This window comes from Sinocyclocheilus grahami, unplaced genomic scaffold, assembly GCF_001515645.1.
Source record: "Sinocyclocheilus grahami isolate Dianchi unplaced genomic scaffold, SAMN03320097.WGS_v1.1 scaffold235.1, whole genome shotgun sequence".
Taxonomy (NCBI): domain Eukaryota; kingdom Metazoa; phylum Chordata; class Actinopteri; order Cypriniformes; family Cyprinidae; genus Sinocyclocheilus; species Sinocyclocheilus grahami.
The window spans coordinates 43,340-68,071 of record NW_015505414.1 but is presented as its reverse complement, the minus strand read 5'-3'; the positions used below and the strand labels follow the sequence as shown (position 1 = coordinate 68,071).

Below are 24,732 nucleotides of genomic sequence, written 5' to 3'. Positions count from 1 at the left end.
AGATATATATATATATATATATATATATATATATATATATATATATATATATATATATATATATATATATATATATATATAAGGTGCATGTGTCATACAAAAATACCATTATGGTAACACACATGACACTAAAATAATGCAATAAACAATAATTTAACAACAGAGTGCAACATGAAACTCTAATGTACATAACTGAGAAACAATAAAAAACTCAATAAAATAGTGTGAAACAATGAAAAATGTGAGCTGTCACAGAGAATTCTGGGAATGTCAATTTAGGTTTTTCACTGTAAATTATACATTTTTACATTACATTAAATTTAGTCATTTAGCAGACACTTTTATCAAAAGCGACTTACAAATGAGGACAATAAAAGCAGTCAAAACTAACAAAAGAGCAACAATATATAAGTGCAAATGACAAATATCATTAGTACACGTAGAAAGGTGTATTTTTGTATATAAACAGTGCAGATTATAAGATGACTTGTTCTTTTTTACTTCCAAAAACTGTAAATTTAACAGTATTTTACTGTAGAATTACATAGAATGTCCTGTTATATCTATTACAGTTTTCACTGTATTAGGAAACTTAACAGGTTAACTGTTAACCACTTAACAGGTTTTTACCTCATTCATAGTATTTTTACAGTCTTTTACAATTTAAATGATAAACTACTCACATTTTTTCAGAGATTGTAAAAATAAATTTAATAATTTATAATTCAGCTTACAAACATGGCAAGGTGACCAATATTCAAAAAAAAATTTTTTTTGTAATGTTAGTTCATACTCTTCTCAGCAATTTGCATGTGTTTTGTCCTGTGGCATTGACAGAAGATCCTTTGTGAGGATTGCTTTGTTGCTGTGGAAACCGAGGCTCCAGAGAAGCAGCTGTTGAGTCAGATCCTGGAGGCCATCAGGGTGACGCCCACCCTACATGAAGACCTGCAGGTGGAGGTCATGAAGGTCCGTGCTCGTCTGAACCTTCATCATCAGTGTGTGAGATCACAAATGTCTGAGAAAATGTTTGGCCAGCATTGAGCTGGAATAGTCAGTGTCAAAAACAACGTGCTGCATCTCAGCAGGCCTAATCAATTCAGGGTCTGCACCCGTGGTGTAATAAGATGGATTTGCAGCATTACTGGCACATATGCGTCCCTAGACACAATGTGTTCCTGATCTCCTGTTTCTAATACAGAAGTGTTCAATCATTTTAAGTTGCGGTGCTGTTATATCAAATGGCTAATGTTTTGTAGTTCTTTGTGTTGTAGGTCCTGCTTTGCGTCACCTACTCCTCTACCTTTGAGATCAACGGGCACAACATCTTGAGGATTGCTGAGGTAAGACATGCTTTATTGACGTTTAACTGACAGAATGAGATGACTGATGGAAAACTGCTTATCCAAAGTGAATCTGGCAACCCTCTCATTAAAGTCCTTGTCGAAGTGCATCTATTCTTTAAGGGGTCATATGATGCGATTTCAAGTTTTCCTTTCTCTTTGGAGTGTTACAAGCTGATTGTGCATAGATAAGATCCCTGAAGTTGCAAAGACTAAAGTCTCAAAACCAAAGAGATATTCTTTATCAAAGTTAAGACTCTGCCACGCCCCCCTAAAACGGCTCGTTCTAACACGCCCCCACATATCTACCTCACTATGTGGAAATATTAGCATAATGCCGCCCAAATGTGCACGCAAAGAAAGAAGGTGTGGTTTCAGTAACCGCAGTTAGTGTTGAAGCAGCCATTTCAGGGAGACGCTGTGTGTTTCTAGGCAAAAGCAAAAGCATTTTATTTGGCCTTCCGAAAGTAGATGCATTTAGGAATCTTTAAGATGACTTACAACAGAACAGCAATGCATTTTATGGACGACCGTTTCGTGAACCTAGGAGAGGAGGTAATTCTGACTTTGCAATGACAATCTGGTGCTTCTGAATCAGCTACTGTTTTGTTATTAGTTTAAGTATTTGCTATCGACTGTTCAAATGCGGAGTTTTGCGCAAGCGCGTGTGTGTGACAGAGAGAGAGAGAGAGAGCGCGAGAGAGAGAGAGAGGGGGGAGTCACATCATAGTGGAGGCAGCTGTCTTAACCGTGGCTTGTGTACTGCAAACACATACCAGCTTCATCACTGTCTGTCACGCGACTCTGTTCCCCTTTCAGGCTCTGTCTTTACATTTATTTAGAAAGATGAAGCTCGCGATTATGGTAAGGGGCATTACATTTCCGACGAGTGCTTGTGGTGTTCGGCCAATCACAATGCACTGGGTCAGTTGGCCAATCAGAGCAGACTGTGCTTGTCGGAAGGAGGGACTTTGTAGAAAACTAAGCGTTTGAGAGAGGCGGGGCATAGAGGACCTACAATAATGTACAGTATTTGAAAAATAATGTGTTTTTTGAACATTAAAGCATGTCAACATATTCTGTTACACCAAATACACAAAATAATTATCTTTAAAAAAGCATCATATGACCCCTTTAAGTATTTAGCCTCATATTTACAGAATATCAAAGCAGGTTTTCAATTCACAAGAGTTACATTTCACAAGACTCTTTTGATTTTGTACAAGGGAATTTTGGCAAAATGTCTTTGTTAGGTGTGTAAGTACCTAGAATGGCACAATAGCACATAGTGAACCACTCTCTCCGACATCTCACTTCCATCATGAAACTCATTTTCCTAGCCACCAACAGTGTGTCATTCGTTGCTATGGTTACAGGTAAGAGTGGTCATAGATGCCACGTCTAAGATCCCTTTTCCATGACCAAGCATGGCAGAGCGGCAGATGCTCTCTAGTCAGTCATTCTGTTTGCTTGATGGAAGATTCCATTTCAGAGTCATTTTGTTGATTAGTGACAGGCCTAACAGAGACGTATTGACCTAAACTTATGCTAAAGCAGGATTTAAAAAAAAACAAATTCTAGCAATCAATCAAATCTATGACATTCAAACAAAAATGTTTTATGTTTTCATCAAAGAACTTCAGTTGCCTTTCTTTCTTTTTTTTATTACATTTAAATGTTAAGAGGTATAGAATCGTTATTTACTGAGCACAAGAGTGATGGCCAACTATTTCAGTGCGCTTGTGTCCGTGAGCTCTCGGTTTCTATGGTGACAGTGAGTTCTTTGATTGGCAGATCATTCTTCAGCATTATGGGTAGTGCAGTTTTTCACTGAGTTTTTCAAAATGCTGAAGGTTTCTCTATAGATACAGTGAACCCTACTGTTGTGTACATTTAACACTTAAATTTAAGATTACTGTGCCCTTGTTTTTAGGACTGATCTTTGCCAGCAGTTTCAGCTGTGAGTCTGTTTAGGTCAATTTCTATTAGCATTCCATATCCAGGCAATGCAAAAAGTCATTCCATGGATGCCCAATTGGTCTAAAGTTGGCCTTTTTTTGGTTATAAATCACTTCATTTTTTATAATGCATTTTACACAGCATGGTCAACCTCTTAAATTCTGTGCATGGAACCCAAAAAGACAGTTATAAAAATGTTTAGTTTCTTTTATCTTTCATGACACAGTTCAAATAAGATATAGATTTTTTAAATAAAAGTTTCTTCTTTGTTCTTCTTTGTGTGAGCCAGACTTATGAAATGCGTTTTATTTTTGTCACTGAGGTGTGTAATTTCTGTGGTATGAGTAAGCTCCAAACAGAATTGCAAAAATAACTTTGGTTGTGTCAGAAGTTATATCAATTATAATCAAAAGTTATATCAAGACATATCAATCCACTCAAGCTTTCATGCACCTTCATCTCGTAAAATATGATTGCTCTGACAGGACTTTAAGGCAGAGATTATCGCATGTTAAACTGGGAAAAGATAAAGTAACATTGCAAACTGCACACTTCACCATCAAACCAGTTTACATACTACCAGTTCAAAAAAGTGATTATAAAATACTAATGTTGTATGTTTCAAGTTGTCCCATTTGACACACATTTGATGTGCAAAATATCTACAATGACCTAGAATGGTAAACTTTCATTATTACAGCAAAACAAATGCAGTTTGTTGTGGAGGATTTCAGCGTTTGCTCTAAAATTCTGTTGCATCTCTGTGTGTTTCCAGGTGTGTATTGAAACATACATATCAAGTTGTCATCAACGCAGTATCAACACAGCGGTCAGGGCCACCCTCAGTCAGATTCTTGGAGACCTCACCCTACAGCTACGCCATAGACAAGAAAACAAAGTGAGTCACGTTTCACAACTGTTTCACAAAGCTTTATTAAAAACAACCACATGTCTATAATGTCTTATTACAGAGCTCTCTGAAATATGCTAATGTGATTGGTCAAACGTGGCATTCTATAGTCAAATATATAATAACTAATATATAATAAACAATTTCTGGTTGGATTTTTACAGGGTGTTGATGGTGAGGAACGTTGCATACCTGTGCACCAGCGCAAAGGTACACTGAATCGACCAGTTGTATCATTTAATACCTTGCTTACAGATATTATGTGGCATTTATTATAAGTTCTATCTTCATGTGTTTTCAGATCTGTCTCCCACTACTGATGCACTGCATGAAGATGTTGTTATGGTGCTCACTGTTTTCTGTGACAAACTGGAGTCTGTCTCAGAGTAAGCGTTACATGTCATCAACTTGTTGTTAGGTCGTTATTATTAGACTAGTATAAGTGATTACTATTATTAGTAGTGTTTGCTCAGATGAGCACCACTTTTACTGTAGCTCCTACTTATAGTGAAATAGCACAATCGTAACCCTAAATCAGGGGTGTCCAGTCCTGCCACTGTCTTGCAGTTAAACACAGCTGAACCTGGTCTTCAAGATCACTAGAAACTTCAAGGGAGGTGTTCTGCAGCAGGTTGAAGCTAAACTTAGGGAAAGTGGCTGGACTGGACACCCCTAAGTGTTAAACTTCTGTTTGTGTTTATGAATATGAATGTGTATGAATATGAATGTGTATGAATGATACCCAAATCATGTGTATTGTTGAGGAGAGGTGTGATAACACTTTTCTAATCTGTTTTTGTGTTATATAAAGTTTACGTTACGGTTTACGTAATATCTAGGGAGCAGAAAGACTTGGGCTCAACCATCCATATTTAGTGTTTTATTAGTGTGATGAGAGAAATGTGTGTTTTCTTTAGTGAAAACCAGCTGCTGCAGCTGTTGTACCTGGAGTGTATTCTGTCTATGCTGAGCAGCTCTCCTCCCACAATGCACCTGCATCGTAATTTCACAGACCTCATCTGGTGAGACATGCCTTTGTTCTCTTTGCACATTGTTTAAATTAAGGGTGTCAGCACTTTATATAGTTAAAAGGAGCTCAACTTAAGCACAGGTATTATTATGAACTGCTTCCTGTCTACACACAGGAAGCAGTTATGTCCGACTCTGGTGGTGATTATGGGAAACCCAGCAAGTGATAAAACCATCACCTCAGCCCATGGTGGGCAATCCCAGGACTCAGACTTGGCATCAGGAACAGCAGTCTTGGATCAGGGCCGGGGTTCTGGCTGCTCATCGAGTGCTCCTGTCATGATTGGGCCAGTCGTTCGCACCATCTGCTATGTGGCAGCAGATTTAGTCCGTCTAGTGGGCTGTGTCGAGTCCATGAAGCCCGTTTTGCAGTCCCTGTACCACCGTATTCTGCTCTACCCACCGCCGCAGCACAGAGTGGAGGCTATCAAGATTATGAAGGAGGTGAGATCTTCACACTTAAAGTATACACACAGAGTATTCTACTTATACACTGTGTCATACTTCTAGTGTAACGTCTCGGTTACGTATGTAACCCTTGTTCCCTGAAGGGTTCCGCTTCGAGAGACCAATCTACTTCGAGTGTAACTAAACGAGCCAATGCACATTGGCATGCAATTATTGCATCCAGCTCCCACTGAGCACAGCGTGAGCATAAAAAGGCAGCTGGTGCAATGCATACCAGATTTTCGCTGAGGAGCCGAGCCGGTGACCCGGCCGCTCAGCAGTGGTACAGCAACCGTGGCGACGTGACGTCTCCGTTCCCTCTTTCAGGGAACGAGGGTTACATACGTAACCAAGACATTACCTTTCAGTCGGTCACTACGAATCACGTCATGACCGACGAATTGGGATTCCCTACCAAAGCGCCATGGATGCTGCCCCTTCCATTGCCCTGTGCGAGCCACCTGCGCCCCTTTTTGGTGTAGGCCGGGGTTGGCAACAAGAAGACCATTCACCGTTGTCGTAGCCCTACCCACTCAGTGAGATTGGATAACACTGGGAAAACGTACCTGTTCCACTTGGAACAGGGACGCTGCGGAAGCCCCATCCTTCCCGAAGGAGGTTTCGGAAGTAAATACACATATGAACATCTGTTTCGGTGCATATGGAAAATTGGAGGTGATTGTAACCCTCTTGGAAATGGCAGAAGTCTGCTGGGGAAACGCGGGCTCTGAGGCTATACCGTGGACTTTACACATATGGGAACCACTTAGGCCTCTACATATGGAACCCAGCCCTCTACCGGTTCTCACGGATTCAGCGAGTGAGGGCCTGGCGCCGGACGTTCCGCCACGTCTGGCTGCCGAGGGGACGGAGGAGCTCGACAGGGCCTACAGTACGGACATTCTGGAGAGGTTTTAGCAAACCGTCACTAACCGGGGCCTCTCAGTGCCTCTACCCATTTGAGGTGATAACACAGGAGAATACCAGCTCCACACGAAGGCTATAGAATCTAGCGAATGTGTTAGGGGTCGCCCAGCCCGCAGCCCTACAAATATCTGTCAGCGAGGCGCCACGAGCCAGCGCCCAGGAGGATGCAACACTCCTAGTAGAGTGAGCTCACAACCTGAGCGGGCAGGGCGCACCCTGTGCCTGATCAGCCAGGGTGATGGCATCCACAATCCAGTGGGCCATCCATCCATCCAGCTTAGAGACGGCCTTCCCCTTCTGCTGGCCTCTGTAACAGACAAAGAGCTGGTCTGAGGTCCTAAAGCTTAGTATCTAGTAGCATCTCAAGGCTCGGGTGGGACAGAGCAAAGCTAGGGCTGGGTCTGCCTCCTCCGGGGGGCAGCGCTTGCAGGCTCACCACCTGATTCCTGAAGGGAGTAGTGGGAACCTTGGGCACATAGCCAGGCCGGGGCCTCAGGATTACCTGGGAGTCAGCCGGCCCAAACTCTAGGCACGAATCGCCGACCGAAAATGCATGCAGGTCCCCTACCTTCTTGATGGAGGCCAGTACAAGCAGGAGCAGAGTTTTCAATGAAAGAAACAATGAATGTAGTGTTTTAAACACTAAAGACAGGTCCCAAGAGGGTATGGAGGGGGGCCAGGGAGGATTTAACCTTCTCGTCCCCCTAAGGAAACTGATGACCAGGTAGTGCTTACCTACCGACTTCTCTTCCACGGGGTCATGGTTAGCAGCAATCGCAGCAACTAAAACTTTAAGGGTGGAGGGAGACAGCCTTCGCTCCAGCCCTTGCTGTGAAAAGGAAAGCACAAACCTGATCGGGCATCTCCGAGGGTCTTCTCGGTGAGAAGAACACCACTCGGCCAACAGGTTCCACTTCAAGGCTTAAGCGTGTCTAGGAGATGGTGCTTTCGCCGAAGTGATGGTGTCAACTACCTCTTGGGGTAGGTCACCTAGAACCTCCGCGTCCCATCCAGGGACCAGACATGAAGTTTCCAGAGGTTTGGATGCAGGTGCCACAGGGTGCCCCGTCTTTGAGTCAGTAGATCCTTCCTCAGAGGAATCTGCCAGGAAGGGGCTGTCGCAAGGAGTGTTAGTTCGGGGAACCAGGTCTGAGTGGGCCAATACGGCACCACAAGCAGGACCTGCCCCTCATCCTCCCTGACCTTGCACAGTGTCTGTGCGAGAAGGCTCACTGGGGGAAATGCATACTTGCGCAGGCCCTGCAGCCAGCTGTGTGTCATTGTGTCCGTGCTGAGAGTTCCCTCTGCCAGGGAGTTGAACAACTGGCAGTGAGAGGTTTTTGGAGAGGCAAACGGGTCTACCTGAGTGGCTCCGAAACGTCCCCAAATCAGCTGAACCATCCGCGGATGGAGTCGCCACTCTCCCGGGAGCATAGCTCGAGACAGCTCGTCGGCTGTGTGGTTGAGCAGGCCCGGAATGTGAATGGCACGAAATGACCTCAGAATCTTTCCGACTCCAAAGGAGGAGGTAGCGGGCAAGATGCGACAGGAGCGCAGACCACCTTGTCGGTTGATGTACGCAATGGTCGCTGTGTTGTCCGTTCGGACCAGAACGTGCTGAGATGGTTCAAGGCAAGGTGCACTGCTAACAACTCTAGGCAATTGATATGCCAGTGCAGATGGGGGCCCGTCCATACCCCCGACACTGCATGTCCGGTGTACATGGCCCCCCAGCCGGTGGTGAAGGCATCCATGGAAACCACAGCATGCCTGGAGACCTGTTCTAGGGGCACTCCTGCCCGAAGGAATGTAAGATCTGGCCACAGGGTGAAGGTTTGGCGACAGGCCGGTGTAACTTGGACCCGGTGAGTGCCACGCTGCCACGCCCACCTCAGTACTCGGCCATGAAGCCAGTGCTGAAGCGGTCTCATATGCAATAGCCCTAGCGGTGTAAGTGCTGCTGCAGCTGCCATATGCCCCAGGAGCTTCTGAAATAGTTTCAATGGGACCGCTGTTCTGCCCTCGAACGAACCGCGCACATTCCGGATGAGGCGTGCTGTCTGTTCGACCGAATCCAACTCCATACCGAGAAAAGAGATCCTCTGCATCGGGGAGAGTTTGCTCTTTTCCCAGTTGACCTGAAGACCCAACACGCTGAGGCGCCGGAGCTCGCACAACTGATCTCGAGACTGTGCTAGTATAAGCCAATCATCGAGATAGTTGAGGAATGCGAACATCCTGCTCTCTGAGGGGAACAAGAGCCCCCTCCGCGACTTTCGTGAAGACACGGGGAGACAGGAACAGCCCGAAGGGCAGGACCTTGTACTGGTATTCCCGTCCTTCGAACGCAAACCACAGAAATGGTCTGTGGCGCGGAAGGATCGACACATGAAAGTACGCATCCTTCAGGTCGATCGCTGCAAACCAATCTCGGGGACGGACACACCCGAAGATGCGTTTCTGCATCAACATCTTGAACGGTAACCAGTGAAGGACCCGGTTCAAGACACGCAGGTCCAAGATTGGTCTTAACCCACCGCCTTTCTTGGGTACAGTGAAGTAAGGGCTGTAAAACCCCGTCCTCATATCGGCTGGAGGGACCAGCTCTATTGCATCCTTCGCCAGTAGGACTGCGATCTCCGCACGCAAGACGAGCATCGGCCACCTTCACTGTTGTGAAGTGGATGCCGCTGAACTTGGGGGGACGCGGGGCGAACTGAATCACATAGCCAAGGTTGATGGTCCGCAGAAGCCAGCGAGACGGGCTGGGTAGCGCTAGCCAGGCACCCACATACCGTGCAAGCAGGACCAACGGAACCACCGCCGTACCCGCAGTGGGGCGGCGAAGTGGAACGCAGGGACCCAACTCGGGCGGCTTGTGAGCAGACCGGAGAGGGGTCTGAGTGTGCGGTGCAACGCTTACCTGGTTCCACAGGTTGGCAGAGGGTGCGTGAGTAGGGCCTTTGTTGACGCTCTCGAACTGCCCGCTGCTGCCGGCTGGGCGAAGGAGGAGGATGAGTGAGGTCCAGTGTTGGGCCATCCGCGACTCCGTGCCCTCTTGGGACCCAGAGATAGAGAAAATCGCCCTCTCGTCAAGATTTTCCAGATTCTCCACCCGGCCTTCCTCCGGGAGAGGGAGAGGTGCCTTCACCATCCCCCAAAGAGCAGCTTCCTCCCTCTCTGGGTCACCCGTCCTATAGCCTCTTGCTCTTTCGCTCACCGGCAGGTTTAACGGGGGCCTGGATGGGTGGGGCGGCCTGCCTACGCCCAGCTCCACGGCACCGCTTGCTGGAGGCTGCTGCGGATGCAGCGCGGGAGCAGGGGCGGACGCAGGGGGCCGCCCTTGGCGACGAGCAGGCTGGGGCACTGCGGCCGGTGGACAGGTGGAGGCAGCAGCTGCCCGCCGGGGCAGGGTGTGACGACCCACCTCAATCTGCTTCTGTGCAGCCGAGAGCTGCTAGGCCAAGCTCTCGACCGCATCGCCGAAGAGGCCGGTCTGGGACACAGGTGCATTAAGGAACCGAACTTTGTGGCGTCCCTCATATCAACCAGACACAGCCAGAGATGGCGCTCCTGGACCACAAGTGTGGACATCGCATGACCCAGAGAACTCGCGGTGACCTTCGTCGCTCGGCGCGCGAGGTCAGTAGCGGTTCGGAGCTCTTTCAGAACTTCCGGATCATGACCACCCTCGTGCAGGTCCCTCAGTGCCTTGGCCTGATGATCCTGCAATAACGCTGTAGCGTGTAAGGTGGAGCCAGCTTCTCCACAGGCCGTATAAGCATCGAGTACCTACAGACCCAGGAGGGGAGGCACGGTTCGCCCTACCGGGTGGAGGTGGTATTAGGACACAATTGCATCGCAACCGACCGCCCCACTGGGGGGACCCTTGTATACCCCCTTGCTGCACCACCGTCGAGGGTTGTGAGGGAGGAGGAACCAGCAGGTCGGTTTCCGGCAGTTAAAGTTTCCGTCCATGAACTGGTGAGCTCCTCATGCACCTCCGGGAAGAAAGGCACTGAGGCGGGGCACTGAGAACCAACGCGAGCCACCCCGAGAAACCAATCGTCCAACCTCGAGGGCCCGGGAAAGCATAGCCGACATCTCTGGATCCGATTCAGGCCTTGCCACCGTCCTGGACGGCAGAAACGCATGGGTGAAACGGCATCTTTAAAAAGACGATCCGTCATCTTTACAAAGACGCACCTGCTTATTGTACTCTTTTAGAGAAATTGCTCTTTCAGGGAAGTGCTCTTTTAGTGCTGAGGCGCACAGGGGAAATGGCCGCTTGCAGCACAACAGGTGGTAGTGCAGCCTGAAGTGCGCAACCCACTCGACACAGGAACGACCACCGCTGAAGCACCTTCTGCCAACACCAGAAGCTTCCAAGAGCGCGTTGAACTCGTAGCTCACTGAAGACACTTGGATAGAGCAGAGCGATGTTGTCGCTCGGCTCCGAAGCAAAAAGCTGGTATGCATTGCACCGGCTGCCTTTTTATGCTCACGCTGTGATCAGCGGCAGCTGGATGCAATAATTGCATGCCAATGTGCATTGGCTCATTTAGTTACACTTGAAGTAGATTGGTCTCTCGAAACGAGATCCCAATTCGTCAGTCACGACGTGACTCGTAGTGACCGACTGAAAGGAAAATCGCTTCCATGACAATGATCTAAATATAAAAACTCTTCAGACTTTTTTGATTGTCTTTTTTTTTAATTATGTGGTGAAACATACTCTATGCATATACACAGGGCTGAGAAGGTTCATTTTAAAATGTATTTCACTACAGATTACAAAATGCATACTTTAAAACATGATTTCTAACGTATTTCGTTAAATTGCACAAGTTTTGTAACTTAATCTAATTACTTTTGAATACTTTGGAATAGGGCTGTGCGATTAATCGAAATCGTCATAAAATCGCGATTTGAGCATGCGTGATTTCTAAATCGCTTTATAGCACGATTTTCCGCGGCCCCGACCTCCCGCAGTATGCTATCCGAACCAATCAGAATGCAGCGCGCCTAAATGGAGCACGAGAACAGAACAGACCGGGCGGGCATACAAACGTAACGTCAGGTTCACACACTGTGGTGCATATTTTTTTCCGCGCGCCATGTTAACGGATCAGAGCGTTCACACTGCATGCGATTGCAGTCCGGCAGTGCACTCCAGGAGCGGTGCGTCTGCAGCAGTCATGCTGAGATCGTTTCCGTACGGAGTCTATTTCTGCTGTGCTGCACGCGCTGAATTAAATTGACAATGCATTATTCGCGTAAAAATTAACATGGATTGACACGGAAATTTAGTAATTACACCATAAATGCATATAATTAAAGTCTACTGTTTCACAGTCAACACATAGCTTTTTTTTAGATTTAAAACAAGGAAAAGTGCACTTTTAGATAAACAAGGCAAATAATAGATGGCACTCGTGGTGGTAGTTAAACAAAGTTATATTTATTGAGTTTAAACGTGAATATGTCTATGAAAGATTGTATTACTGTACTGTGATAAAAGAGAATCACAATGCTGAAAAAGCATTTTCAGAAACAACATTTGGATTTGAAATCAAAATAATGGATAAAGGTTGTGTTTGTGGTAAACAGCCGCGGATCAAGAAACTGCAAACGCATCCTTGGCGAAAGCAAAATGAGTCCGTGCTGCTTCTGCACCGCATACACATAGGCTGTATACGCACTGCAGACGGAGTACGTGTGAACTTGGCGCAACAAATCTAGTTCAACATCTGAGGCAATGCCACAAATAGCTCTATGACCAATGCATGGCAAAAAAAAATCCCTGGACACTGTTTTTTTTTTTCTTCTGCCATATATGTCTATTCTAGAGACATTTTGTTACACTTTTACTTAGTGATTATTTTGCCATATGTCTGTTCTAGAGACATGTTACAGCTTTTTGATAAAGCTCTAATTGGTTTTCTTTTGGAAATATATTTAAAATTCACACTGAATGCATTAATGACTGTAAAGCATGTCTGTGTGTGTCAAAATCGTGATTAAAATCGAAATCGCAAAATTGATCAAAGAAATCGCGATAGGTTTTTTTGTCCATATCGTACAGCCCTACTTTGGAATACTAATAAGGCATGTAACGCAAACGGTCCTCCAGAAAAAAAAGAAATCCACAAAACATAGGGCTTGGTTTATTACATGCTATTTTTAACAACATCAGTTTTCCACAATATTTCTTGAATGAAAAAATGCAGGCACTCTTAAAAAAATACTGATGCTTTAAGAGCAGGGGTATGTGAACTTTTTGATCTAAACCTTTTTTTTTTTTGGATGAACAAGATCAATTGTACTTTGTAATTATTAAACAAGTAAAAATATAGTCTTAAAAAAGTCTTTAAACTGCCCAAGAACAATGGGCAGTTTAACTGCTCAGGACATACAAGGGACTCGTTACAACTATCATTAAAAAAAAACAGATAGTTAAGCAATCTTGTGACCTTGTAAAACGAATGAGTTACATGACACCGGGGAGAGAAAATGGCTAATTGGGCCCAATTTGGACATTTTCACTTAGGGGTGTACTCACTTTTGTGGCCAGCGGTTTAGACATTAATGGCTGTGTGTTGAGTTATTTTGAAGGGACAGCAAATTTACACTGTTATACAAGCTGTACACACACTACTTTACATTGTAGCAAAGTGTCATTTCTTCAGTGTTGTCACATGAAAAGATATAATAAAATATTTACAAAAATGTGAGGGGTGTACTCACTTCTGTGAGATACTGTATGTATACATATGTTATGTTCTACAAAAAAGGTCGTAGCGCCAAACACTCTTCCAACAATCCAGTAGGCAAAAAACATAAGGTGCGTAGATCAAAAAAATACAAAGATGCAAAGATGAAAGGGATCCGCACTCGTCCAAATACAGCTCAAAAGGCTTATTCCATTTATTGCTCAGAGGTCATAAAAATATGTGCAAAGAAGTGCAAAAGTGCAAGTACTTGTAAGGTTAATCTTTGCATCTACATATGTTATGTGAAATAGCTTATTAAGGACAGTACTGAATAAAAATAACATGAAATTTTTATGATCCTCTTATTTTGTTAAATTTATTAAAATGTTGCATATTCTGCAAGGGATATGAAACTTATTAACTTAACCGTAGCTTATGATGCTTTTACAGAGTGTCAGAGAATCAACAATTGCTGTTTGCATTAAAGGGATAGTTCACCCAAAAATGAAAATTTGATGTTTATCTGCTTACCCCCAGGGCATCCAAGATGTAGGTGACTTTGTTTCTTCAGTAGAACACAAAATAAGATTTTTAACACAAACCGTTGCAGTCTGTCAGTCTTGTAATGGAGGTGAATGGGAATCACGGCTTTGAGAGTAAAAAAACAAACAATACACAAACAAAACCAAATTAAACCCTGCGGCTCGTGACGATACATTGATGTGTAAAGACACTAAAAGATCGGTCTGCGCAAGAAACTGAACAGTATTTATATATTTTTTTACCTCTGATCCACGCAATGTCCGAACTGTTCGAACCCCCCCATGAGCGGAGGCACGTCCTCCTGAGCGCGTTCTCAACCGCAGGCGCGTGAGGCGTCTTCTTCTTCTTGTTTTATGGCGAATCGCAGACTTACATTTACACATTTACATTTAGTCATTTAGCAGACGCTTTTATCCAAACAATAGTCTATAGCAGGGCAATTCCTCCAATCGAAACTACAGTTCGCACTTCAACGCAGGAAGGGAGCAATTAAATTACACGCGCTCCTTCTTAGCCGAGGGCAGTTATTATAATTACCAGAAAGTGCAATCAAAAATACAAACGCAAACAAAAATATAACGTAGAAATAGGCAGAAAACGAAATATTCCTTCTTAGCAGCAAGTAATAATTCCAACAGCAGATCTATAACCAAGTATTAGGCAGGACACTCACGTGCAGCCGTCTGTCTCTTCTGTTGACTAATCGCTTGACCTATAAGCGCAGACTTATAAGTGCATTACCGCCACCTATCTCTCAAGTGGACCATTGACACTCCTAATTGAGATTGTAGATAGAGTGTCAATGGTCCACGCGCCTGCTGTTGAGAATGCGCTCAAGAGGACGTGCCACTGCTCAGGAGAGTTCAAACAGTTCGGACATTGTGTGAATCAGAGGTAAAAAACGATATAAATACTGTTCAGTTTCTTGCACAGAAAGAGTCATTTTGTGTCTTTACACATCAATGTATCGTCACGAGCTGCAGGGATTCATTTGGTTTAGTTTGTGTATTTTTTTTTTACAATCACAATCACAAAGCCGTGATTCCCATTCACCTCCATTATAAGACTGACAGACTGCAACGGTTTGTGTTAAACATCTTTGTTTGTGTTCTACTGAAGAAACAAAGTCACCTACATCTTGGATGCCCTGGGGGTAAGCAGATAAACATCAAATTTTCATTTTTGGGTGAACTATCCCTATAATTGCCGATTACAGTTTACATTCATGTTTAAATGAAATAAATGAATATAAATGAATTAAAAAAAAAATAAACTTCAAAGTAATCACTTTGGTAATCTAAAGTACTTTTCGGATATAACTAATTTAATTAACACACAATTAAAATGTAACTGTAATGTAATACATTTACTCATATTTTGTATTTTAAATACGTAGGTAAGTCACATGTATTGCATTATTTCCCACCCCTGCATATACATTATTTCAAACGCTTCTGGCTATGCAAACTCAATTTCATGCACAGCTGCATTTTAAAAGCTTTTTATTTTATGCCACAGACATGAAAAAACATCACTGCCCCCTTGAGTACTCAGTCTTTTCTGTACTAATAAACATGTTGTTATTCCCCTCGCTTCCCCCGAGATTGTGGGAAGCCCCCAGCGCTTGTTTGACCTGGCCGGTCCATGCGTCATTGAGCCTGAGACAAGAAAGCGGTCTTTCTCAAAAAGGAAGTCACATCTTGATCTTCTCAAACTGTAAGATATTTTGTTTCTTATTCAATGACATTCAGACATTTAAAGGCTAATTCACACTACACAAACATATGACGACCAACACAGACACCAGATTACAGTTTTTTACTTTTTAGACATTCCATGACCCGACAAACCCAAAAGGTAGCACTGACCGTGACAGGGGTAACACACTGATCTGAAAAATACTGACGAATAATGTTTATTGGCATATGACACTACAGTGTGGATTAGCCTTAAAAGGATGCCTTAAGTCTGCGGGCACTGTTGCTTGATAAGCAAATGTGACCAATCAGTATCAGCATCTTTCCTATTTTCTCAGGGTAATGGATGGCATAACAGAAGCGTGCATGAAGGGCGGGATTGAGGCCTGCTTCTCTTCTGTCTCCTGTGCTAGTGCCCTGTTGGGTGCTTTAGATGAGCTCAGTCAGGGGCGGGGCCTGCAGCAAGACCAGTCCCGCATGCTGCTGCGGCGATTGGATGAGCTCAAGGAAGGGGTGGAGTCTATGCGTGAGTCTGTAGACCTCAACGAAGCTGACTTCCGCTGGCAGCGGCGTGTGCTTTCTTCTGAGAATGCTGCCTGGGAGACCAGCATCACTGAACGCAGCCCTGACATCAGCATCAGAGTCACCACCGAAACAGGACAGACCACATTGGAGGGGGACTTGGGTCAGACCACTCCAGAGGACTGTGGGGAGAAACCGCGCCTGCCGTCACCTTCTACCTGTGGAGCCGCGACGAGAGCTCACCCGGATCTACCAGAATGTGTACGAGAGAGTGGCGCCCCAGAAGCCCCGTCCAGTATGGCGCCTCCTGATGTAGTGCAGCGCAGCCATGGCCTGGTCTACCCTGACATCACCAACTTCCTGTCTGTGGAGTCTTGGACACGCTCACATGGCTCACGCTACAGTGAAAGCAACTTCAGTGCGGACGAGCAGGAGCTGTCCCGAACAGAGTTCGATTCGTGCGACCAGTACTCCATGGCTGCAGAAAAGGACTCGGGACGCTCTGACGTGTCCGATATGGGCTCTGACAACTGTTCTCTCGCTGACGAGGAGCAGATGCCACGGGAATGTCCCGGTCACCGTACGCTACGGACGGCTGCTCTGTCCCTAAAACTGCTGAAGAACCAGGAAGCGGACCAACAGAGCGCCCGGCTCTTTGTGCAGTCTCTAGCTGCGCTGCTGCCACGCCTGCTGGGACTGCACAGCACCACGGATGTAGACGTGTCCCTGCAGAACTTCTCATCCAGCTTCTGTTCAGGACTGCAAGCAGGTAACTTGACCGATGTTGTATACAAGAATGAACTGATAGTCCTGTTCCTGGAGGACTGTTTGGACTATCTTGCAGAGTTTATCTCTAGTCCCAATTAAACACACCTGGTCCAGCAAGTCAAGATGTTCAGGCTGACTAGAAACATCCAGGAAGGTGTGTTGGGGCAAGTTGGAAAACGTTTGCCCTCCAAGAGCAGGTTTAAACACCCCTGTTATACAGTAGGCTAAAAAAGAATTTGATTACAGAAAATTAGATATAGACAAATTTGTTGAAACATTTTTTTAAATGATAATGGAGTTACTAAAATGGAGTAACTGTTTGGTGAAATCCCCCCTGTAATTCACCCAAAAATGAAAAATTCTGTCATCATTTACTCACCGTCATATTCCAAACCCATAAGACTTTTGATCATCTTCAGAACACAAAAGAAGATATTTTTAATGAAACATAAGAGATTTCTGTCCCGCCACTGAAAGTCCATTCCACCAAAACTTCAGCTTCAAAAAGAGAATGAATCGGTTTAGTAATCTGAAGAGACATATTTGCTTTATATGATGAAGAGATTTCATCTAAAAGCCTAGATGAAATCTGTTCATCATATAAAGGTTTTATTCACATACAATGTATTCATTGATCAACGGATATACATAGAGTGCTTCAAGATGGGTAAATGGAAAATCTGTTTCTGAACTTGAATGTACTTGGTGGAATGTACTTTCAGTGGAGGTACAGAAATCTCTCAGATTTCATAAAAATATCTTTATTTCTGTCATTACAACTCTCGGAGGGATTGGCATTGTAATGTACATGACAATGTTAATGTATTTGGTCTTGGCGGAATAGATCTGCTACGCTGCTGCTGCTGCGGCAGAGCAAGTACCGAGACTTGCTACTGTAAGAAATATTGCTGCTGCAAATATAGCACATGAAATAACCTCCATATAGCATACATGATCACCTCGTAGCAGATCAATACAGGTGGAGCTGGGGAAGGTGGAGGGTTTCTGAAGCAAGCTGCAGCTGCTACGGCAAGCAATAGTCATATATTTGAATGTTGAGCAGCGAGCTCATTGGCTACCGATAGAGGAGAGAACCTATCAGCTGTGCCATGTGATAATGATGTCATTAGGTCAGATCAAGTTAGACCTATGGTACTGTGCCATCTAGAATTTCATGCCAGAACTCTGTATTTGTATGCTCGAAGATAAATGAAAGTCATCAATTTGGAACTACTAATGATTCATGGTCATATACTATTAACTTGTTCACATGCTCTAAATACAGAAACTAAATACTGTTTTCCACATGCATCAGATCAGACTTTCAAATTTTAGAGACACTTTAAGTTTACTGTTAAGACGTTTGTATATGTGCAGTTGAAGGTAATGTGATGTTATTCTGTGGTCTTATAGGTGGGGTTCATTCTCCAGGTTTCGAGGGCAGTAAAAACCTGAGTTGTCAGGCTCTGATGAATGCAGATGGATTGTACCTGGTTTCCTATTATGCTCTACTGCTCAACCTCAAACTGTGCTGCTGTGACTACTACCACAGGAAACCCACATGTGCTCTGGTGTCTTTGGTATTCCTGCATTATTTTACCATAAATGTTAAATATATGGGGTGTTTTTGTCCTGAGCCCAGGTTAATTTCTGACCCAGTCTCTGCCCGCACAATCTGATGGTGGTGTTGAATGAGCTGCGTCTCTGTGTGCAGAAAGAGTTTGTGCGGCAGATCCAGAGCAGTGGTATTCTGGTGGTTCTATCTCAGGCCTGGATCGAGGAGCTCTACAACCAGGTGTTGGACAGAAACCTGCTGGGAGAGGCGGGGTACTGGGGCTCCGCTGAGGAGCAGTCCTTACCTCTCATCACCATGTTCACAGGTAATACTCCTTTGTGTGAAATCAACCATAAAGGTCTCAAATGTAGGGTTGTGCAACTAGGTAAATAAATAATTAAAGAAATTAGCACAATAATATCATGTATCGGTGATCTCACAGGCTGACGATAGGACGATATGACGATATCCGCGTCAGTCTCCACCGGCATTCATGAGAGTAACACGGTGCATGCGTTTGGTGCTGCTGACGCAGGAGTCGTATGATGTTCTGACGTAGAACCCGCATGCGCTGCGCCTTGTTTACAAGCAGATGAATGCACACACAGGAGACTGACGCGGAAAAGAAGAAATTGTTGAATAAAGTCGTTATTTTTGTTTACTTTGCGCACAAAAAGTATTCACGTAGCTTCATAACATTACGGTTGAAGCAAGCTCTCTCTGCTGATTTAATTGATCTGCTGATCACATATAACATGAAATGAGCAAACACAAAGCCACATACTGTATCTCAAAATCAACTAGCCATGGTAAAGATTTTCCAAGAATTTCATATAGTTAAATTTATAACCTTAATAACCTCAAGTTGCCCCAGGGCCACTGACTCTGTAAGAAGAGTGCCTTTAGATAAATACAATGACTAAATGATTATTTACTACTAAAAAAATATGTATTTCTTCCTTTCCCATCTTTTGTTCTGTCAGATATTGATGGACTGGGCAGCAGTGCTATCGGTGGTCAGCTGATCAGAAAGGCCTCTACACAGTCACCCTTTACCTGTGACAAGAACGGCAGTGACATGGTGGCAGGTACAGTGCAATAAACTCTGCTTGTCCACACACACACACATATTCACAAAGAGGTTATGGAGGTTTCTTTGTCAGCTCTCAAAACAAATGTAGTTGTGACCTGAAATTTATGTCAGTGGAGGGACTACATGAAAAAAAAAATATATATATATATATATATATGTGTGTGTGTGTATTTGTGTGTTTGTGTATATATATATATATATATATATATATAATAAAAAGCATAAAAAATAGAATAGAAATAGAATAGAGAGAACTAGTGTTACAGGGTAGTTTTGTTTTTATAAATAAAAAGAAAAGTAGTTAAAATAGAAAAAAAATAGATAGATGTGTCTTTAGCTGTTTCTTGAAGATGTCTAAAGACACTGGCTAAAGACCGCATGGATTGAGTTGGGTAGGTCATTCCACCAGCAGGGAACAGTTAAGGTAAAAGTCAGGAAAAGTAATTTTGTGCCTCTTTGGGATGGCACTATAATGCACTGTTTACTTGCAGAGTGCAAGCTTACTGAAGTGGCTTACAAGAAGACAAGAAATTCTGTACATGCTAGGTTGAGTTGGAGGTGGTATTCTTCCATACAAGCAGAGATGTCTACCAGGCAAACTGAAATCCATGCAGACACTATGGGAACCTCTTTCTGGAATGACAAGAAGAGCTGTATATTGTCAGGGTAGCAGTGGTAGGAAAATCCATTTGCCTAGTGATGTTGTGTATTTCATAAAGAAGAGGGGGCCAAGCACCGAACCCTGAGGTACTCTGAGGTTAGTTGATGTGACACTAATAAAATACCCTGGAGGATCTACTTGTGAGGCCTCAAACCAGTGCAATTTTTGGATATCCAGTTTGGAGAGGGAAGACAAGGGGATTTGGTGATTTACTGTGTATAATGCAACACTAAAAATCCAGTAGAATGAGTATGCATAATCTTCAGTGATGGATAGCAAGGTAGTCTCTGTTGAATATCTGTACTTGTAGCTTGACTTATTGCTATCTTGCATGTTGTTCTCTGACCATGAAGGGGACTGAGGGAAATATCTTGAATAGATTGTGAGAATCTGAATTTTTGGGGAACCTGTTGTCTAATCACAAACATTGACAACTTAGGGTCAAGCTGTCTTTGTCTCATTGTGATCTCATTGCTGACAGGTGTGGTATTTGCCCGCTATATCCTGACTGGCTGCTGGAAGAACCTGATCGACACGCTGTCCACTCCACTCACAGGGCGCATGGCGGGAAGCTCTAGAGGTCTCGCCTTTATTCTTGGAGCAGAGGGAGTTAAAGAGCAGACTCAGAGGGAGAGAGACACCATCTGCCTCAGCCTGGATGGTCTACGCAAGGCGGCGGCACTCAGCTGTGCTCTGGGTAACATCACATGTCATTAATTTCAGCCTTTTCATCTCCATTTCAGCTCACTTCTACTGTTCCCTCACACATTAATCTTTTGCATACGGTCCATCAGAGTGGAAGATGGGACACTAATGGAAATGGTATGTCCGTTGGGCCTTAATTTTCTGTCACTTAGGTGTGGCGGCCAACTGTGCCTCAGCACTTGCCCAGATGGCAGCAGCATCATGTGTTCAGGAGGAGAAAGAGGAGAAGGAATTGGGAGAGACTGGAGATGCCATTGCTCAAGGTTTTTATACACATTTCATAACATATGTGTGACATATTTCACTTTGCATCACTGTATTCAGAGACATGTGTGGGGACTGATATACTAGTACTGGGTCCATTACTGTGCTCTGACAGATACCATGCAGCATATGTTACATGCTGTAAATGTTGGCAGCAGAACAAATTTCAATGCCAGTATTCATACCTGCATAGAGCTGCTGTTGAACAGAGTACATGAGCACACACAAAAGCATTTTTGGGAAAGGAAAGAGAACATTTTGATCATTTTGATCTAAACAAATTTGTATTACTTCCTTTCAAGTTCCTTACAAGTTTTCATAATATCATTAGTTTTATAATGTGACTATCACATGCCCAACATATTACTTTACTTTAACAAAAAAAAGATGAACGGGAGTTAAACAGTTTTAAAACAGTTAGGTAAACTTACTAACCTCAGATCATCATTTCAAACCCTACTGAACTTATATTCAATTGCCTTAGGTTAACTTGCATGTGTCTGTGTTATAGTTAAGCAGCGTGTTGAACAGAAACTCGAACAGATGGGCCGCTGTCAGGGCGTGAGGCTGCACACGGCCCATGTGCTCTGCATGGACGCTATACTCAATGTGGGGCTGGAAATGGGCAGCCATAACCACGATTGCTGGCCTCATGTGTTCAGGTACAACACTCATCTCTTTAGGGTTGGGTATCGATTGGGTTTTTTACGATACCGGTGCCAAATCGATACTTTTAAAACGGTACTGGTGCCTAAACGGTGCCTGAACCGATACTTTTAAAAAAAGATCCACAAAAAAAAAAACGATGGATAACATTAAAAATATTTAAAATAAATATACATAGCATTCACATGCTCCTCGGATGCTCTCATTTCCCGAGTTGTGCTTCCCTTACTCTAAGGCTAATAAATGTATTTCACGATTTGGGACATTATTTAATACAAAACAATATTTAATACAAAACCACACATAATGTTTCTACTGTATCTCTGTCAATCACTCTGATATTTAGTTAAAATGAGTGAATTGACTGAGTGCTGTCTGTCACTGTTTTTAATCAGTTCTGTGTATTACTGTATGGTATGCCACATGCGCTGTAATATGTTTTATATTAAATATAAAATTTTCAAATGAAAATAGCAACATTATCGTTTTATAAAGTATGCGTTCATATGTGTTAAGGGCTAGATCTTCGCTGGAGGAAACAGCTGTGGTGTGATGCGGGGGGACAGCGAAAACTTTACAGTAGATGGGAAACTGATTGCTCCCTTGTGACCTTTTGTAAACTGTATTTATGACAAAGATAAATTTGTCATAAATACAAAGAACACACACCTTGTGTCCTCTGTTTCTGTTTGAGTCTGCTCGTGCTGCGGCGCCGCGGTCTGCGGATTGAATAGCGCACTGCAGGGCCATGCAGAGACCTTTGGAGGGGCAGGTGCTCAAAGTATAAAAGGGGCACATGGAGCACGGCTTTTAATAGGGCTGTGCTCCTTGCTGAGACATGTATCGAGACGGATGCTTCTGTACTGATAGCAGCAAGTGCCGTGAAGCAGTTTTGAAAAAGAAACACAGAACAGAAAAGACCATTTTAAGTTTAAAAGTTAAATAAAAATTTCTTTGCACCTCTTAATCACTCTGAAAATAGAAACTGAATTAAATTAGGCCTATTATTACTATTGAGTTTACAGGGTATGGTGGTTTTACTGTTGTAAACACTACTGTTGTTGTTGAAAAAATATTTCTGTCTTATTTAAAATAGAATTATATTATAATCCTGTTTTGAATTTATTCATTTTTTAAATTATAGTGATGATAAAAACAGGATTAAGTAGCCTATAAATCGGAGGATGGGAAAATCAGTATAAGCCTGTTTTATCAGTGTTGTGATCATTATTTTTAAGGCACTCTACGTTTTTAAAATAAATACTGTAATAAAAAAAGTTCAAAGTAATAGTTTTTTAGTCAGATAACAAAGACAAGACTCCTCGATGCCCTTTAAACTTTTAACCAATCAAACAGCAAGAACGAAAGAGAACAGGCACCTTTGTTTATATTGCTGTGTGTAGAACGTTAGCTGCATTTTTAATATTTAATTTTAAAGAAATGTAATTTCGTCCCCCGCAATTTATTTGGGCAGGTGTGTTCACGTAGAGGTTTCTAGATTTAAATTCAAAGACACAGTATCGATAGTCTATGCATGGGGAAGTCGTGGCCTAATGGTTAGAGAGTCGGACTCATAACCCAAAGGTTGTGGGTTCGAGTCTCGTACCGGCAGGGATTGTAGGGGGGGGGGGGGAATGTACAGTGCTCTCTCCCACCTTCAATACCACGACAAGGTGCCTTTGAGCAAGGCACCGAACCCCCAACTGCTCCCCGGGCGCCGCAGCATAAATGGCTGCCCACTGCTCCGGGTGTGTGTTCACGGTTTGTGTGTGTTCACTGCTGTGTGTGTGCACTTTGGATGGGTAAATGCAGAGCACTAATTCTGAGTATGGGTCACCATACTTGGCCACATGTCGAAACAAAAAATGAACTGGCGTTTTATTAGTATCCAAAATGAGGAGAAGCGAATATCTGGAGCGCTCAACACTCTCATGCCAAAGTCCAAAACAGACTCATAGAAGGAAACCCTAATATGGACAAAAATCCGGCTATCGCTGTAGCAGAGCTGAATAAAAAGCAGAAAGAAACGTGAAGACAATAAACACACGATTGCCAAAATATATGGTTTATGTGTGTTTTTCAACTTATCTCCAGGTAATAAATAAACTTTATGAATAATGCAGTACTGATTGACATATTATTTAGTAGCCTATAGAAACTATACATTTCCTGCCTTATTCTGTGATAAAAATGGGGAAAAGGTGCTCGTAGTAGCCTTTATAAACCGATCATAAAATTGTCATTAGGAAAATATTGAACAAAAATATTATAGCCCCTTGCTGCAGCTAACCATACTTCCACAGGCTACACACAGCAATATAAACAACAGCTGTGCATGCTCTCTTCACGCAGTTCTTGTATAATAATAATAATTTAATAATATAAGACACCGCTCCGCCTGAGAACTGCACTTACCGGCAGCTGCGGATGTTATGAAGGCATCCTGGTAGTGGGCTACATTAAAGGTGGGGTTAGCGATTTTTCAAAAACACTTTAGAAAACCGATTCGGGCCGAATAGCAAAACAAACTTGTAGCCAATCAGCAGTAAGGGGCGTAACTACTCAGGATGTGGAGGAGAGCGCGTTCAGTGCACGGGACGGACATTAAGAGAGCAACAGAAAGATAGAGATGGCGGATAAAAAACAAAAGAGGAAAACGTCTGCGGAACAAAAGAAGGTTTAAGGCAAGAAGTAGGACCAGTGTAAATATCGGATCAGCTTTCCAGCGTTGGAGAGAACTCAAGGAGTGGAAGGCCTGCGATCGGACGCTGAGGTTGTTTTGTTTCTTCTCGATAGGTGAGTAACACCGTGTCTGCGCCGCAACAGCTAAAGTCATTGAAAATCATTTGAAATTTGTGTCAATACGTCATGAATGGAACGCAGCAGCAGTTTTGCTTTGTTTCACAGAACTAATCCGTTGCCTGGGTTGC

General features: G+C 43.6%; 1 protein-coding gene across 1 annotated transcript in view; it reads left to right on the top strand.

Annotated features, from left to right (window-relative positions):
* Window positions 1-24,732, top strand: part of LOC107597717 (brefeldin A-inhibited guanine nucleotide-exchange protein 3-like) — a 63,316-nt gene that overhangs the window by 5,720 nt on the left and 32,864 nt on the right. Inside the window, exons 4-18 of the mRNA XM_016288887.1 lie at window positions 838-969; window positions 1,275-1,343; window positions 4,078-4,200; window positions 4,377-4,422; window positions 4,514-4,598; window positions 5,130-5,234; window positions 5,358-5,685; window positions 15,475-15,587; window positions 15,907-16,859; window positions 18,272-18,438; window positions 18,573-18,738; window positions 19,397-19,501; window positions 20,649-20,864; window positions 21,025-21,135; window positions 21,648-21,798. Coding sequence (XP_016144373.1) covers window positions 838-969; window positions 1,275-1,343; window positions 4,078-4,200; window positions 4,377-4,422; window positions 4,514-4,598; window positions 5,130-5,234; window positions 5,358-5,685; window positions 15,475-15,587; window positions 15,907-16,859; window positions 18,272-18,438; window positions 18,573-18,738; window positions 19,397-19,501; window positions 20,649-20,864; window positions 21,025-21,135; window positions 21,648-21,798 — 2,870 coding nt within the window. The remainder of the gene's footprint in view (window positions 1-837; window positions 970-1,274; window positions 1,344-4,077; window positions 4,201-4,376; window positions 4,423-4,513; window positions 4,599-5,129; window positions 5,235-5,357; window positions 5,686-15,474; window positions 15,588-15,906; window positions 16,860-18,271; window positions 18,439-18,572; window positions 18,739-19,396; window positions 19,502-20,648; window positions 20,865-21,024; window positions 21,136-21,647; window positions 21,799-24,732) is intronic.